Source organism: Mustela putorius, unplaced genomic scaffold (assembly GCF_011764305.1).
Source record: "Mustela putorius furo isolate JIRA1106 unplaced genomic scaffold, ASM1176430v1.1 tig00000139_pilon_pilon_pilon, whole genome shotgun sequence".
Classification (NCBI taxonomy): Eukaryota; Metazoa; Chordata; class Mammalia; order Carnivora; family Mustelidae; genus Mustela; species Mustela putorius.
The window spans coordinates 7,799,686-7,815,980 of NW_025421293.1; the positions used below are offsets into that span (position 1 = coordinate 7,799,686).

Sequence of the window (16,295 nt, forward strand, 5' to 3'; positions counted from 1 at the left end):
GCTTCCCCTGCTTGTGCTCTCTTGCTCTCTCTCTCTCTCAAATAAATAAATAAAATTTTAAAAAAGATTTTCTTTATTTATTTGACAGACAGATCACAAGTAGGCAGAGAGGCAGGCAGAGAGGGTGGGGAAGCAGGCTCCCTCCTGATCAGAAAGCCTGATGCAGGGCCCGATCCCAGGACCCTGGGATCATGACCCGAGCCGAAGGCAGAGGCTTTAACCCACTGAGCCACCCAGGTGCCCCAATAAAAAATTTTTTTAAAAAAGAAAATTCCATCGTCATCTCTGACATCATCAAGCTTCACTGATGTCCTTCCTTTGCGTTCCTCTGAAGGTGGGAACTTTTGGTTTCCCATCTTTTGGCTTCCCATCCTGGTCAATGTCACAACCTATTTGTAGTCTTGCAGACTATAATCCTGTGACATGAAGGATAACAAGAAAGCATGGTTGTGGGACGCCTGGGTGGCTCAGTGGGTTAAAGCCTCTGCCTTCGGCTCGGGTCATGATCCCAGGGTCCTGGGATCCAGCTCCGCATCGGGGCTCTCTGCTCAGCGGGGAGCCTGCTTCCCTTCCTCTCTCTCTGCCTGTCTCTCTGCCTACTTGTGATCTCTGTCTGTCAAATAAATAAATAAAATTTAAAAAAAAAAAAAAAAGAAGAAGAAGAAGAAAGCATGGTTGTTTCAAAAGACAGAGGCCAGACTTGCCTGACTAGATCAGGAGAAGGTGTTTCAAAGAGGGGGAGAGTTGGCTGGCTGGGTTATCAGAGGAGAGAGGCAGCAGTCTGAAGGCCAGCCTGGTGACTTGGGACTTCCTCCTCAGGTGTGTGCCTTGAACGTGACTTGATAACACTGTTCCTTTGTCATTTCGTTCACGCTGTTTTCTGAAATGCACCATTCCTGCCCCGCAGACCCAAGCCCACCTTATCCATCCTGTAAGTTTCCATCCCACGCCCACTCCTGGTGAGTGAGGCTTATCCTCCGATGTAGGCCCCAGTGATCATTTCGACAGTGTTCCCTTCAACCATCTTTGGCAGGGACTCACGTAACATTCCAGCTTTTTGGCGTCTACTCTCCTGGGGTAAGATAGGAAGAAAGATCACTTATGCTTTTTTAAAAGGGCTTCACAATATCCAGTATCAAGTTAAGCTTTTGAATAAATACTTGTTAAATCGTACGGAGTTCAAACTTGGCCAGATTTGGGCAGAAGCTACAGCTGCTTTGCTTCAAGAAGAAGAGCTTTCCACTGGAGTCAAAGCGACATCTGGTGGCTGGGGAGTAAAGGAACCGGCTCTGTGGTGGTAGGACAGGGGTGTGCAGGTTGAAGGCCAAGGTGTAAGGGCATGCTGGTGGCAGGGAGACCTGTGTTCACAAATGCCACTGAGAGGGACAGCGCAGTTGTAACAAAGAGCACAGAGACATCTGGGCTGTTATGTAATCATAGTAATAATAATAATAATAGTAATAATAATAATAACAATGACAAGTTTCTCCACCCCACTGCCTGGTTTCCTCATCTCGACATAAGCATTTGCTACTATTACAACGAAACTTACTTGAGGAACCACCTAAAAAAAAAAAAAAAAAAAAAAAAGAGTGGCTTGGAAAACAGATGGTGTCTCCTTGACAAGTTTCATTCTGATGGAATATTTTTACCATGGAGGGATTTACAGAATGAGTCATACTCATTGCCCACACGTGGGCAGATGAATAATTCCACTGTGTGAGGTTTATAAGAAATGTGCAGTAATGATGGCTGGAAGCAGATCTTGTTGGCTTTTCATTTCTAAAGAGAGGGAGGAAGAGAGATGTGGAGGGGTGGAGGAGGGGGGCCCCGGGTGAAGCCAGGCAGGGGCGGGCAGGCTTTGTACTGTGAGGGCCGCATCATCATCTCTGTCCCCAAAATATCTGAGAAAAGCAGAGGGCACAGTTAAATAGGGCACCTCCCGGAGCAAACTCTTTCTGCGGGGGTGAGGCCTTCTGATGAACCCTTCTCTTCTGAGACTTCTCAGCAGGGATGGATGGTTTTTTGAACTGTACCCTGTCAAACCAGGCTAACTTGCTCTGCTTTTTGAGATGCTCTCGGTTTCTGAGCAAAGCTGCTACCGATGGGTAAATCCTCCACAATCAGGCCAGTGCATGGAATCGGTCTTATGTTCAGGAGGTAAGGACAGAAGGCCTGTCTGAGTCCCTGTACCCTTGCATTCTTGGGCCATTACCGACAGGACTCCAGCTCCCCGCTACAGCCCCAAAGGGAAGGAAGTATGCTTGCAGGAAAAGGAGTACTTTAGCACCAGTTTAAGTTCTGGCTACAGATCTCGGTGATCTCATGAACTGGACCAGGCCACGTCTAGTTTGGGCATCTCTGGTCTGAGCCAGTTAGAAGCAGGCCAAGTGGCCTCTATGGCTCCCTTTCTCTAGTTCTGTGATGAGTTTCTGGTCCATCTTGGTCCCACAGAGCTTGCCAGAGAATTGGAAAGGAAAGAAGGAGCACTCAGTGGGGTCGAGAGCATCTTTCGGAAGCTAAAAGTAGCTTCGGTGGGCTTCCTTTCCTTTCCCATCCTTCCTCCATCTTCCTTCCTTCCTTCCCTCCTTCCAAAATTTACATTTTAATTCCAGTATAGTTAATCCATTGGCTTTCTAAGGAGAGAGGAAGACCAGGCTTGATTGGGCTTTGGGGCCCCTCATACTCTAGGGACCCTTGAGGAGAAGAGAAAGCCTGAAAAAAAAAAAAAGATGAATCCAAAGACAAGAATCTGGGGTGCCTGGCTGGCTCAGTGGGTTAAAGCCTCTGCCTTCAGCTCAGATCATGATCACGGGGTCCTGGGATTGAGCCCCGCATCCAGCTCTCTGCTCAGCGGGGAGCCTGCTTCCCCCGCTCTCTCTGCCTGCTTCTTGCCTACTTGTGATCTCTGTCAAATAAATAAATAAAACCTTAAAAAACAAAACAAAAAACCAAAGACAAGAATCCATAAGGAGAAGGTGCCAAACAACCACATCCCCTTTGAACATCTTAGAGCACCATGTTGGAGGCACCCAAGGAGGTCCCTAACTGTCCCTCTAGAGGGAAACAGGAATGATAGGGTCAGGGAGAAGCCCTTTAGCAAATGTTGAATGACTGGGGAATGAGTAGGCTGAATGAACGCCCTTTCTGGATTAACATCATAATCTAAACTCGTTCCAAGGAAGTCTAACACAATTTAGAGAAAATTATAATGTGAAGGTTCCTTTAGTTCAAGGCCTGAAATCTGTCTTTATTCACACCAGTGGGCTTATTTAGCAAAGTTGTGAAGGCTTATTTAAGCTTGAGAAGAAGTAAGATTCTAACCAGGCAGAATGATCACTTTTGACTGTCTGTGCCTTTTGAGAACGTTTGTATTACCAGAGTCACATGACTGCAGGGTTGAGAGGTTCTTGAAAGATCCTTAGTCCCGCTGCTAGGAAACTATCCTATGGACACATGAACACACGTGCACTGGGATGCATGTGCATCGCAGCCTTGCTGGTAACAAAAATAATAAAACCGTGGAACCACCAAAATCCATCAATGGGGGTTTAGGAATTGAAGTGCGTCCATATATGCAACTGGTAAAGAGAATGAGGGACAGGTGTGTGGGCTGTATCATTGGGTAAATAAAGCAAGTTGCCAAACACTGTGTGTGTGTGTGTGTGTGTGTGTGTATAATGATCTCATTTGTGTGAAAGAGAAGAATATTTTAAATATGCTTATAAATGCTTAGCGCAGTTCTAAAAGAACACCGAAGAAACTGGGGGCCAATTAAGTTCCTATTTTTACCTTTCAAACTGAGTGTCTTCCTAGGAGCTTGTGTTTGATATCCCTTACAAAAGTCACCTGACATCTAAAATTAAATTTCGATTAAAACATACATTTTAAAAAGTATACCCTGTCTGCAGAAGCTGGCGCCACCAGGAGGTCATCCTGGCTGTCCTTAAACCCTCCCAGTGATGGAGAACTTACGGCCTATTAACTGTTAGAAGGCATTTTGAACAAGACCGCAGGTGGTAATCAGTTCTTATTAAGACAAGACCTAGGGGGGGCGCCTGGGTGGCTCAATGGGTTAAAGCCTCTGCCTTCAGCTCAGGTCATGATCTCAGGGTCCTGGGATCCAGCCCCGCACCGGGCTTTCTGCTCAGCGGGGAGCCTACTTCCTCCCTCTCTCTCTGCCTGCCTCTCTGCTTGCTTGTGATCTCTGCCTGTCAAATAAACTCTAAAAAATCTTAAAAAAAAAAAAAAAAAAAAAAAAAAAAAAAAGACAAGACCTAGGGACTGGCTCAGTCTGAACCCACTCTCGATCATGAGTTCATGAATTTGAGTCCCACACTGGGCACAGAGATTCCTTAAATAAAAATTAAAAAGAGAGAGAGAGAGAGAGAGAGAAGACCTAGGTTTCCCGGGGGCTGATCTATCACGCCTGTCTTTCGGGTTCTGGAGCTGGACAGCATACAATTCCGACAGCTAGTTCTTGGTATTTTTTTTCAGCTTAAAAGATTATTTTTTTGAAGATATGAACAGAAACTAATTGGGGGAGGTACGTCCCCTGGCAAGAGCCTTCAAGAGACTAGAGGAACAGAATAAAAGACTTTCCAGGATGTCGTTTTAAGGAGGATATTAAGAGTCTATATCACAAAAGAGCCTTGTTTCCAGAGGAACCCGATCTGTACATGGGGATGGTACACTCAGAGCTAAAGAGCACGCGTGAATACAAGCACTGTTACACGGCTGGAAAAAGAAATCTTGCTAAGTGGCAGGTAGAGAGTAATGGTCTGGACCAGGTCACCCGTGGGGAGCGCCAGGTCAAGGAACCGGGCTTGGTCTGGGTTTTGAGAAGTGGGGAGTGGGGTGGGTGCAGGGGTGAGGGCTTTTGGCAGGGAAGGGAATGGCATGAACCGAGATGGGAACCCCCAGGGACAGTGCGCACGAGCAGGTGTTGGGGGGACCCCTCTTTCCTTTTAGAGGGTGACGCCCAGGGGGAGGATTATGCCCTACACAACATGGCCTGTGCGCCTTCTTGCAGAGGCCCGGTGGTCAGCCCCGTGGACTTGCCCAGGGCAGGTCTTTGTGCCTTGAGCTTGTGGGCATACGTTTCATAAAGATCCCCTTTACTGGAGAAGTCTGTGGACTGATGGGATTCTGATTTTCTACCGCGTGAAACGTGGGGAGTAAAGACAGGGACTCTTTTGGAATATTTTAATTAACTTATTTTATTATTTTTAAAAAATATTTTGCTTGTTTATATATCAAAAGTGAAAAAGCATATGATTCAACACAACTTCAAGAATGTTGGACCCCACACTTGGGTATCCTTATGGGGACTGTGTGTAGCTGTCACTGTCCAGTGCATTAAGAGAAACAAACAAACAAAGAACAAAGATTTTTCACTGAAGAGGGATGGGGGGGGGGGGGGGGAGGCGGTCAGGGTCCTGTTTGGGTTACATTCATTCATTCAACATCTATGCGCAATTCTTCAACAAACTGGGTCTTCATACCATGCCCCCTAGCTCGTTGGCTTTCAGAAAGATTATCTAGCGAGGGTAGTTAAGTCCGAGCTCGTGGTCTCTCTCATTCTCCTCTCTCTCTCTCAATCTCTCTCCCCCTCTCTCACGTGTCCACTGCTCGCACACAGCAGCCGGAAATGACACATCGAAGTGAGTCACCAATGCGGCTGTGAATCACCCTGTAATTGGGGAAAGTTCTGTCCTGTTAGGTCGTGCAGCCCCTTGCTCTCCTGTTCCTAAATATATTGGAAAATTTTGAAAGCACGCTGTCCTCGCTGTAGTCTCTCTGACCCACCACATCCTTTTGGTCCCTAAAGTTAGATCATCTTGGCAGGGGTCTTCGCCATGGTGTGGAAGGGCCAGGACGGGAGAGGAACCACGGGGCTCAGGAAGCCACAAGGGGGCAGTGTGGGCCCCACCACGCTTGCCGCCCAGAGGGGCAGCTAGTCAAGGGGCCAGACTCCTGAGAGGCAAGACACAAACCACCAGGGAACATGACAAGCAAATACATAGACTACGATTTTCTTGAGAGTCCTCTTTCTCTCTCACAAGCACACAAGGACAAGGATGTGATTAAATACCCAAGCACACCCCTGGCATCCCACCGTCCCCACCGGGAGATTAGAGCCAAGAACCAGGCACGCATCTCACTTCTCTTCCTCCATTCCTGCAAAATAAAGTTAGTGGGAAGCAGAAACCTGCTCCTATGAGTAAACAAGTCACCTACACTCCAAAATAATATATGCACACTGTTTCTGGGGAGGGCGACGGCCAGGTCAGGGCGGGTCTCCGCCCAGGGCCGCGAGACCCTCCGATCTGGGGCGGCGCAGACCTGGAACAGAAAGGGTGCCTCTCCCACTGGCCTTCTTTGGCCCGCCGCCAGCCTCCTCAGCAGTGGCAGACAGTGCAAGAGTGACAGCTACGTGCCTGGAACACAAATCGTTTCCACCAAGCACACAAAAGCTCCCGCAAGCCTTGGGGTGCCATCCTGCCGGGGTCTCGGCGGGGTCCAGGTCTGCAGACCCGGATGGGCAGAGCAGCTGCGCCAGTGGTTGTCTGAGGTTTACAGTCTGGTGTGGAGACCGAGCTGTGCTTCGGAGGTCTCTCCGGGGGGCTCCACCGTGGAGTTTTACTGAAAGGTCCTCTTCGCCATTCCTGGGAGAGGCTGAGGTCTGGCATGCAGATTCGAAAGATTTACCTTTTTTTGGTTTTTGTTTTGTTTTGTTTTGTTTTGTTTTTCCCTAAAGGGCAAATGCCTTCTTTTTCTCCAGAAAAATTAATGAAAATATATATATATATTTTATCCTTTAGAGTTCCTTCTTGGATGTATCTCCAGTTCTGTCCCAGATGAGGGCTGCTGTTCTCGCGGTCAGGGTTCCATCACTTGGCCCATGAAAAGGACCGTTCCTGAGGATGGAAATGCGTGGGAGATGAGAACAGGAAGAAAAGGCACAGCTCACGCAGCCCCATGTTTATGGATGAACCGAGATGTGAGAACGTGAGTGAGCTGTTAGGAGTCACAGCTGCTGTTGTGACTAAGCTAGGGCTGGGGTCCTGGCACGGTGCTCTGTTGGTGACAGAGCGTTGTCCCTGAGTGGAGGAGGTGAACCAGAGCTCTGGATTCTTTGTCTGGAGTCCTCCCGGGGTAGGAGGGAGTGTCTACACCTGTCTAGACTGGTGCCTGAGGCAAGAAGATGGGGCGGGGGCGAGGGGGGGGGGGGGGGGGGGGGGAGAGGGCAGGGGAGCATTGTGGCCTCGGCTCACCTGTGGGGTTGTGCCGCACCACGAAGAGGAAGGGTCTGTCCATGATGATCTCCTCGGGGGCCATTCGGGCTGAGACGATGATGGCTAAGAGAGAAGGAACAAGGTTCTAGAACAGAGGGACTGGGCACTGGCGCCTGGACTGATCAGCAGGGATGCCCGGACACCGGCCTTCTGGTGGTAGCCCTTGGGGGGGTGTCTAGGAGGCTTGGCTGTGAGCCTTAACAGTTGAGGGAAATCCTCAGAGGCCTGGTTGCTTCCAGGAGTTTCGCCGAGACCTGTCAGCTCCTCACAAACAGCCATTTATGTAAGCCTTTGTAGAGCGTCTTGGTGAGCAAGTTCCTTAAGCTGACCAGCCACTGGGAGAAGAAGCCAGGCTTCCTTTGCGGGGTGGGGGGATGTGCTTTTCACCTTCAGGGGACCTCTGGAGCCGTCGGGTGAGGGACTGGGCTCCGAGGCCAAGTGAACCCACTTTCTAGGCTGAGAAACTCTGTTGGGGTTGGGGCGATGCCCTTGGCATCAGGGCGACGAGGGGGTGCCACTCCGTGAGGGGAGCCTGGTAGAGCAGGGCCACGGGGTTCATCCCAGATGTAGGCCCCTCCTGGAAGCCTTGAGCGGAGGACCCCCCCCCCCAGACCTCACCTGAGCCCGACTCACCTGTAGAGGAGGAGGCCACCGTGCCACTCTCATTCACCTCGATCTTCACTTTCTGCAGCGCCTGCGACACGTACAGGGCCTCTTGATCTGAAACCCAAGCGCATCCCAGGGCAGATCAGCTGGGGTTCTCAGAGACACACCCCCTCTGTCCCCTTGGGGCCCCCCCAGTCTGCCAGCAGAAGAAAGCCGAAGGAAAATCTCCTACCTGAAAGACTGGAGAAGTCCGCCTGGTTTGGCCTGAACATGTCCGTCATCCCCAAGTTCTCCAGGGGTCCCCGGAGGTTGACTTCGCTCTCTAGGGAGAACCTGGACACAGGAGCAGGAAACATCTCACGCTCGGGCCTCCCCTTGTAGCTTCTCCCAGTCCCTGCCAGTGTAGCCCCCTCCGGGCCTGGCTGGCGGCCCAACATGATGGGGACAGATGTGGAAGTGGAGGGGCGCTGGTCTTTTCAAATCTGTGTGGAAGGTCTACCAGAAATGAACATTGTCTGCCTTCTCCCGGCCGGCCCCCGCCTCCTCTGCCGGAACCTGGTCTGCAGGCTGTGTTCCGGGGAGCTCATTCTGAAGAGGACTCCAGCTCTGGGTTCCCCTTGCTTCCCATCAGGGCTCTCATTCCCTCCGGGTTTCACTTTATAGGGATGGGGGTGGGGGCGGGGCAAGAGCATTCAAACCAGTGAAATTCTCCCCTTTCCCCAAGCCTGGCATTACAGCATCTGGAAATTTGGGGTCAGCGCAGTGGGAGGCTTCCCTATAATTCTGGAATGACCCAGCCTAGGCTTTCTCCGCCTTCTGTGCTTCTGCAGAAGGATTTTTAAAATCTCCTTTGTTGGAAGCCAGCTAGAAGCTGCTCGGGCTCCTTTTGTCTCCATTGTTTGGATGTTGACTTGAGCCGAGGGGGGTGGGAAAGGGTCTTTCAAAGGCCGGTCTGGCTCCCCACCTCCACCATTTCTCTTCGGCTGGCTTTGGCCCGGTATGCTGAGGGTGGCCAGGGTGGGGGCACGGTCTAGAAAGACTCCCCGCCGCCCTCCAGTGGAAACAGGAGGAGGGAGTATGAGCGGAATCTTAATCAAACCCAGGCCGGAGTGTTTCCCATCAGCTTCCCACACATGTCCCTGCCCTGCAAATGTCACATCTGGGAAACTGGAGGTGGGCCTTGCAGGGAGCCCTGGGGGAAGGGAGGGGGCAGATAGAGGGGGCTTGGGGGAGGGATTGGCAAGAGTGGTGAGAGCCAGGGGTGACTTACTTGGGCAGAACCAGGAGGCGGAGCCGTCTGGTCATATTCCCTTTCCACTGGCTGATGAGCTGGGCATCCAGGATGTTGGTGAGGGCAGAAAGAGGCACATCTTTTTCATAGGGAGCAGCAATGAACATGCTGAGCGTGTCTCCGTGATAGGGCAGTTCCAGGATGTCGTAATAATGGCCGTCGGGGGTAGAAAACTCGGCTGCGAAGACACCGGATTGGCACACTGTTGATGGCTTCTGCTTTTGTTGGTCCTCACCCAGCACTGGGTTTTCAACGAGTTTGGTCTCCTCTGCCCTTTCTGGAAGCCAGCCTTCTCCCCGGGCTTGGGAGGCTCCCCCAGTCAAAGCTTTTAATCCCCATTTCCCTCCTCTTCGGCCAATTCAGTGTCATCTGGTTACCCTGTCTCCTTTAGGGCTTCTCGGCCTTCACTCCCTCGTCCCCCACACCCAACCACTAATTCATCCACATTCTTTCCTCCTTCAACTCAACGTCCACCTGTACAGACCTTCCCCCTGTAGGCTTTGTGAGCCCCCCTTTGTAATCATACTGGAAACACTCGACTGGAGACAGAGGTCGGGGGGTCATATGTGGGCTGGAGGAACTTTCTGGATGTCCGCTTTGTCATGCATAAGCTAAAGCTACATTTGGCTGCTCCAGCTAAACAGCTCCTGCTTGAGGAGTCTTTGGCAAAGCTGGGCTATATTCGGGACTTTCTCCTCCCTGGGAGGAGATCCCCCTGCCCCCAGGGGGATGAGGTATAGTCGTGCTGGGACTTTTGGAAAAAGGTCTTGAACTTACTGTAGTTGAACTTGTTGGTCTGAGCCATCATGGGCACGGAGACGGTGCTGCCATCAGATTTGTGGAAGAGGCGGTGGTGGGTGCCCGACTTGGGGAAAGGGGTCTTCCACTGGCCGTTGAAGTAGAGCGCATTCACCAGCATCAGACGCGTCAGCCGGTCCACAGTCCCTCTGCCCAGCAGGTCGCCAATCATGCCTGCCAGAAAGCCAGGTGAGCGGTGACGGGGTCAGATAGGTTTCAGTGCTATTAGCAGGTTTCCCTCAGTTCTCAGATTGGATGTGTGTCTTTGAGGCAGACTGGGGGTGTAAGTGAGTGGGGCTAGCTGTGTTCAACCTGTTCTGTCTTCCTAGGGATCTCGGGAGAGCTTCCCGCCCAGCACACGCTCTGCTGCTGGGATCCCGTCTGGGATCAGACGCAGAGAGAAGTCTTCCCTAACTTTGGCTCTTCTCTTGCTTTGCTCCCTAAGCTGTAGTCTGGGAGAGCTGTGTTCTTGTTCATCTCACAGCCCTTTTGAGCACCCTTAGAGATAGCCCACGGGAGGGCCTACTTATGAAAACAGAGATGCTCTGATCCCTAGAGCGTCTGACCCGTCTACGGAGAGGAGCACGCTGGGAAGGAGACCCTGGGGTGCTGGGGGTTTGTTTCCTCTGCGGGCCCTCGGGCCTCCTGTCCCTGCCGGCTCACCTTTTGTGTGTTGCTTCACCCAGTCGTTGATGATGAACCTGGCTCTCTCCACCTCTGAGAAGTCCACCTGCTTGACTGTGGTTCGGAACAGCCTGAAGAAGTAGGGCATGAAGCCGTGAACCAGCTTCAAATCCCGCTGGACGAAGATGGCGTCCGCCGTGCTGATTTCGTCCTTGTTCCACGGCCCCATGAGCTCCTTGTACAGTTGGCGGAGGGCAGGTGCCATGCCCTTCTCTGTGCGCGGACACGACAGAGAGGACACGTTAGCTTATGTTAAGCCAAGGGCGCCCCTTTGGGCCAACTTCCCCCACGAGAGAGGCCCAATCCTGCTGGTCTGAATGGGGCTCTTCTGCTTCCTGGGGACCTCTGGACGGAGATGCCCTTCCGAATCTTAACCTCTTCTTCATCTCCCTCTTTTCCTCAAAAAATCTCAGGTCCCCACCCTTTTGTGGGTTCGAAGATTTTTCTCTCCTTTTAAGTCATGAACGCTACTTTTTTTTTCTTATCGGCACAATAGCGATGAGAAACATTTCACCCGCAGAATTCGATGGAACCCTCACGGCAGCTCTGTGTGGGAGATAATTTTATTGTCCCTACTCTGCAGATGAGGAAACAGGTCCACGGGGGATGAAGGTGTGCAGGGAAGGTGGGACACAGGAGGTGACTTGGCTCAGCCGGGGCTGGCCTTCCCCCTGCTTCTGGTTGGTGATGCCCCTGTCCCAAGAAGACAGGGTGAGCACCCGCCCACCCCGCGCTCTGCCCCATCTCTCACCATCAATCTGGAACCGCATAGCCTCTTGGATCTGCTGCCGGGTCTCTCCTGCTGTGGTCAGCTGCAACATGGCCAGGACAGAGGCTACCCCATAGGGGGAAAAAACCATGTTGCGGTCCTTGGAGGCCTGTGCCACCTGCTTAAACACTTTCACTCCGAAGTCTGTGGCCAGTTCCGCTGCCCGAGTGTTGTGGAGGTAGGAGGCCGATGCTTCACCAAAGACAAGGGCCAGGCCCAGGGCAAGGCAGACTGTAGACATCTGCATCCTAGAGCAAGCGGAAAAGAATCTGGTGAGGCGAGAGTTCTGGAAGAGGCGTGGGTGGGGCGGGGAGACAGGCCCCCCTGCCAGGGGCCAGGCTCCCTGTGTTTGCCGTGGGCGGGTGATGCGTGAACACAAGGAAGAGACCCTGAGGGCCCCGATTCTGAGCCTTTCCCCTCCGAATCAGCCCCACGGAGCCCTAGGTGCGGTTCTACCTGTGGGACTCCAGCAGCCCCCTAGCAGCGCCCTGCAGTGTCTCTCCCTTTGGAGGGGCGGGGAGGGCAGAAAGCTAAATTATAATACTGCCTTTGATTTCCATAATGCTTTTAGTTCTCTTCTAATGTTCACCACTATTCATTCATTCAAGTCTGCAGGCATGAAAGGCCCCTTCCCAGAGGAGGGCGGGGAGTCCTAATGCAGAAGGACAGAGAATCCAGGCCCTTGTTTCTGGGCGGTGGGGCTGTGGGTCGGGCCCCGCCGGCTTACGTGCACTCAGATCTGCAGGTCTCCAGTGGAGGGAAAAGAGGAAAAGCGGGGATTGTGGATGGAGGGCACGTCGTGGGAGGTGTTGCGCAGAGGAGCCTTCTTGTCCTCAATCCGAGGAAGAGACGGAGAGGTCTGGTTTTTTTCTCTCTTACCTGAAGTTCTCAAAGGTGCCTTGTGATTGCTGGTCTGTCCTGCTGCTGCTGCTGCTGCTGCTGCTGACGGTGGCGATTCTGCTGCCCCAGAGGGGGTGTGGCTCCCTTGACAGTGCTCTTGGCCCTGCAGCCAGACGCAGCTGTGTTCCTCGGCAGCCTGCTACCTCCCTTTATACCACTGTGGGCAGGAAATAGATGAACTCATCTCAGCCCCACCCACTTTCTGGATCTGGAAGTCCGGCCAGGCCCCCTCTGCACCTCCCTCTGCCAAACTCGCTGAGGCATGTGTGTGCGTGCTGCTCTGTGTGTGTACGTGGGTGAGGGGGGTCGGGAACAACTGAGCAAACCCTACTGGCCTTGGCCCAAGGGCTTCCCTGGACTTGCCCCCCCTGCCTGTGCCCTTCTTTTTGGAGATGATCTGCGAGCTTGACCCCTGGCAGGGCCAGACGGCCCCAGATACCCTGTGTTTGCAATGAACTGCACGGGGGAAGCAGTTTACATTCCTTCCTTTTCTTTCGGAGAAACGGGTTGCCTCCCTCCTCTTGGCCTCATCCCAGCGGCCAGAGGGCACGGAGCGTGCCCTCTGATTGTCTGGGTTATGATTGTCTAGGACAGGAGCACACAGAGGACTCCCTTCCGTTTTTTTCCCTCTTCCCTGCCGGGGGCCCGCCAGCCCGTCGATGATACACAGCTGACTCTCCCACGTCTCCAGACTCTCGAGGTGCCCCCTGGGCTCTCTTGTGTGCCAACAGCTGTGTCTGGAGGGGGTTTGAGTGTGCTGGGTGGGGTGATGGAAGGTGAGAGGGACCAGGGGTAAACGGGGTAAAGCCTTGGCAAGCAATTTGGAGCCTGGGGAGAATTACATCTTATCCTTTCCTCGAGACGCAGACACTGCAGGGCCGGAGCGGCTAGTGAGAGAGTACATGTGTGGCCTTTTGTTTGTGGGGTGCGCCTTTAGGCCACTGGGCTTGGAGGTGGAGGAGTGACCCAACAATCCTAGAGAGGATGGGAGTTGGCCAGAGGCTGGTGTGTGGGACCGAACTCGGGCATCTGGGGGCTTAGTGGGGTCAGGCCACGTGCCCAGGCTGTTATGGGGTGGCTGGGTGGGACACGAAGCCCTTGACACTGTCTTGCTGGGTGTAGGTGGTGGGGTTCAACTGGAAGTATCCATGGAGACATCCGATAGCAGAATCACAGGAAGTTTGAGTGGGTGGAAGCATCGGGGTATTTGTTTTGGATCTTTTCAGTAAGCAGATGCCAAGGGCAACCGCAGCTGGACGGCTTTCCCCACTTGTACTCGGCCTCCGCCTCGTTTGTTTTCTCCGTTGCCCCTGGGAGTCAGGTGGGGAGGGGGTGGCAGGAGAGAAGGGCAAGCCTCGGTCGGAAAGCTAGGATCACCCCCCCCTTTTCCAGTACAGGCCCGTTCCCATGTCACTTCTTGTTCATGTCCTCCTCCGCTGGTCTGGTTTGCAGTCCCCGAGAGAGTGGTGAAGCACGAGGGGGCGGTTGCTCCTGACCTCTCTCGAGGGGAGAAGACAGAAGCGCAGCCCCCAACCCATCTCCTACCCCCAGGAAATGCCCCCAGTGCCCTGCCCCCCACCCCTGGGGGCATAAGGGTGAGGGGGACAGGGCCGCGGGCGTCAGGGGTGGGAGGGCCAAGCCCCAAGCTAGCGGGGCAGTGGTTGGAGATGCGACTGGAAGGGGTCCCTGGGGGCACCCTGCTGCCCGTCCTCTGGAGCCTCCTGGAGCCGAGCCTCCTTCCCTTCTTCCGTTGGCCGTACTGGGAACCGTCGCCCCTCTCCTGGCCTCGCCCAGCCAGGCCTTAGCCTACAAGTCCCTGCTGTTTTCTGCGGACAGCTTGCGTCCTGCCAGGGCAGTGACTGATTCCACCCCCGCTCCTGGACCTGACGGATGATCCTGATGGCATTCCAGCAAAGACCCTCTGTTCCCAAGCCTGGAGGGGAGCAGCTCTGTGTCCCGTTGGGAAGAGCGGGGATGCAGTTTACGACGGCTGACTTTTTTTTTTTTTTTAAGATTTTATTTATTCATTTGACAGACAGAGACCACAAGGAGGCAGAGAGGCAGGCAGAGAGAGAGAGAGAGGAGGAAGCAGGCTCCCCGCTGAGCAGAGAGCCCGATGCGGGGCTCGATCCCAGGACCCTGAGATCATGACCCGAGCCGAAGGCAGAGGCTTAACCCACTGAGCCACCCAGGTGCCCCACGAGGGCTGACTTTACGAAGGCAGTCATGGGTGTGAATGGGTGTGAATTAGAAACTGAGGCAAGGCCCAGTGTCACCAGGTCCTATGCTGGGGTTTCTAACTCTTCCTTTGACTTTCTGAGGAGCTAGGGCTGCTAGATGACCAAACCCAGACTTGACCTAGGTCACTGTCACTCCTCTGTGTGGTCAGGCCTTGCTTCCTCCCTGTCTGCTCTCTGGAGACCTTCCACATGTCTCGGTGCAGCTAGGTCCCCCCGCGGTCCCCCAGCAGACATTCATGTGACACCCTTCTCAGAATCCATCCTGAGTCAAGGGGCTGTCACTTTCCCCCCTTTCCCTGAACTCCAAGCGGACAGCCTTGACCTTGCTCAAGCCATAGCTCTTTTGTAAGGGATCAAACAGACAAAAGGAGAAAAGTCCCTGCTTTTGAAATTGCTTGATCTCTGATTCCCAGAGGGTCAGAGATAAGAGGGTGAGTTATAAGACTGTGAATTTCTGGGGAAGTTTCAGTTCCAGCCAACTGGGAAAGATGGAGCCATCTGTCCACCAGCAGGTGGTTCGTGACTAGACCAGAGTCACATTTTCCATGACTGTCCCCCACGCCCCCACCCACAGACCCCAGCAAGCCCCAGTTCGCTTCTGGCCTCAGAGCAGCGGGTCTTCCCCGCACCCCTCACCCCTGCCTTCCAGCTGTCCCGGGGCCTGCTCTCCTCTCTTCCTCTTTGCTTCCCCTTTGCTCTCCCAACACCTGCCCTCCACTGGCTTTTCCACTTTCCCTTTCTACCTCTTCTTGACTTCCCTGTTCAACCCTTTCTCAACAGGTTTCCACTCCTGCTCTAGCCACGGGAGCTCTCTCCCACTTTCCCCCTTTCTTTCTCTTCCGCTCTGACTCAGTCCCCCCTTCTCTGGCTTCTCCTCTTGCAGAAGCCCTTTTACAGTCAAATGCTCTGCTCCAAGTCTTCCTGTGGGGAGGAGAGCCCTGCCCCCTATCAGTTACACAGGCTCCCTGGAATGCTGGGGCCTGCCCTGCCGATTCTTGGTGATTGCACTGGGAGAGCCGGGGGTGGGAGAAAGACAGGGTCCTTCTAACTCACAGCACTATTTCTGGCCTGGTTGCTTTCCAAACAACACAAAGCCAAAAATAGCCTGTGTTTGGGCTAGCCTGGCGCTGCCCCTCTCCTCGGAGTGAGCTGGGGTGAGTGGCCTGTCTCCAGGCCTCTCCTCACTTAAGATCATGCCCCTGGGACCCCGACAGGCACGTGCCTTCTTGGCGTGTCCAAGGTCCGTTCTCACACAGGTGCCATGCCCGATGTCCCCTCCTCTGCCTCCGCAGCCCCCTCCCCTTCTCTGGCCACTGCTGGCTTTCTTTCCTCACACTCCGATAAACCTACAAACCTACGGCCTGAAGAAGGCAGAAGCCCCAACCCGCCACCTAGCCCCAGCCCTGCTTGTCCGCGGCTGCTTTTTTCCGCAATTCTATCCCAGTATTTCAGAGCAGGGGACACTGGGAACCATTTAGTCTGGTCCTTCAAATTTGCAGGCATGGGCCCTGTGGTCTACAAAGGGGGCGTGAAGTGTGTGAGGCCACAGGGCACCATCCAGTGGAGGAGAAAAGCAGTCACGGCCAAGGACAGACCCACCCGGACACGCGGATCTGACGCCTTGCTGGCTATGTGTCCTCAGGCACAACTTAACCTACAGATGCTTCGGTCTCCTTTTTCTTTCTTTTTTTTTTTTTTTTTAAGATTTT

General features: G+C 53.4%; 1 protein-coding gene across 1 annotated transcript; it reads right to left on the reverse strand.

The window, feature by feature from the left end:
• Positions 1 to 5,200: 5,200 nt before the first annotated feature.
• Positions 5,201 to 12,482, reverse strand: SERPINE1 (serpin family E member 1). Its single transcript, XM_013060986.2, has 9 exons — positions 12,326 to 12,482; positions 11,429 to 11,694; positions 10,657 to 10,890; positions 9,973 to 10,167; positions 9,175 to 9,373; positions 8,137 to 8,237; positions 7,932 to 8,018; positions 7,278 to 7,361; positions 5,201 to 6,920 (listed from the first exon to the last, which is right to left on the reverse strand). Exons 2-9 carry the CDS (start codon positions 11,691 to 11,693, stop codon positions 6,883 to 6,885), a joined length of 1,203 nt encoding a protein of 400 aa, XP_012916440.1. The 5' UTR covers position 11,694; positions 12,326 to 12,482; the 3' UTR covers positions 5,201 to 6,882.
• Between the last annotated feature and the right edge of the window lie 3,813 nt (positions 12,483 to 16,295).

Excerpts from the sequence above, each read along its gene's own strand:
- SERPINE1 (XM_013060986.2), bottom strand. The coding sequence starts at position 11,693 with ATGCAGATGTCTACAGTCTGCCTTGCCCTGGGCCTGGCCCTTGTCTTT. Across the intron at positions 9,374-9,972 it reads GACCAACAAGTTCAACTACA|CCGAGTTTTCTACCCCCGAC; the intron begins GTAAGTTCAAGA and ends GTGTCTTCGCAG. Across the intron at positions 6,921-7,277 it reads GGTGCGGCACAACCCCACAG|GAACGGTCCTTTTCATGGGC; the intron begins GTGAGCCGAGGC and ends TTCCATCCTCAG.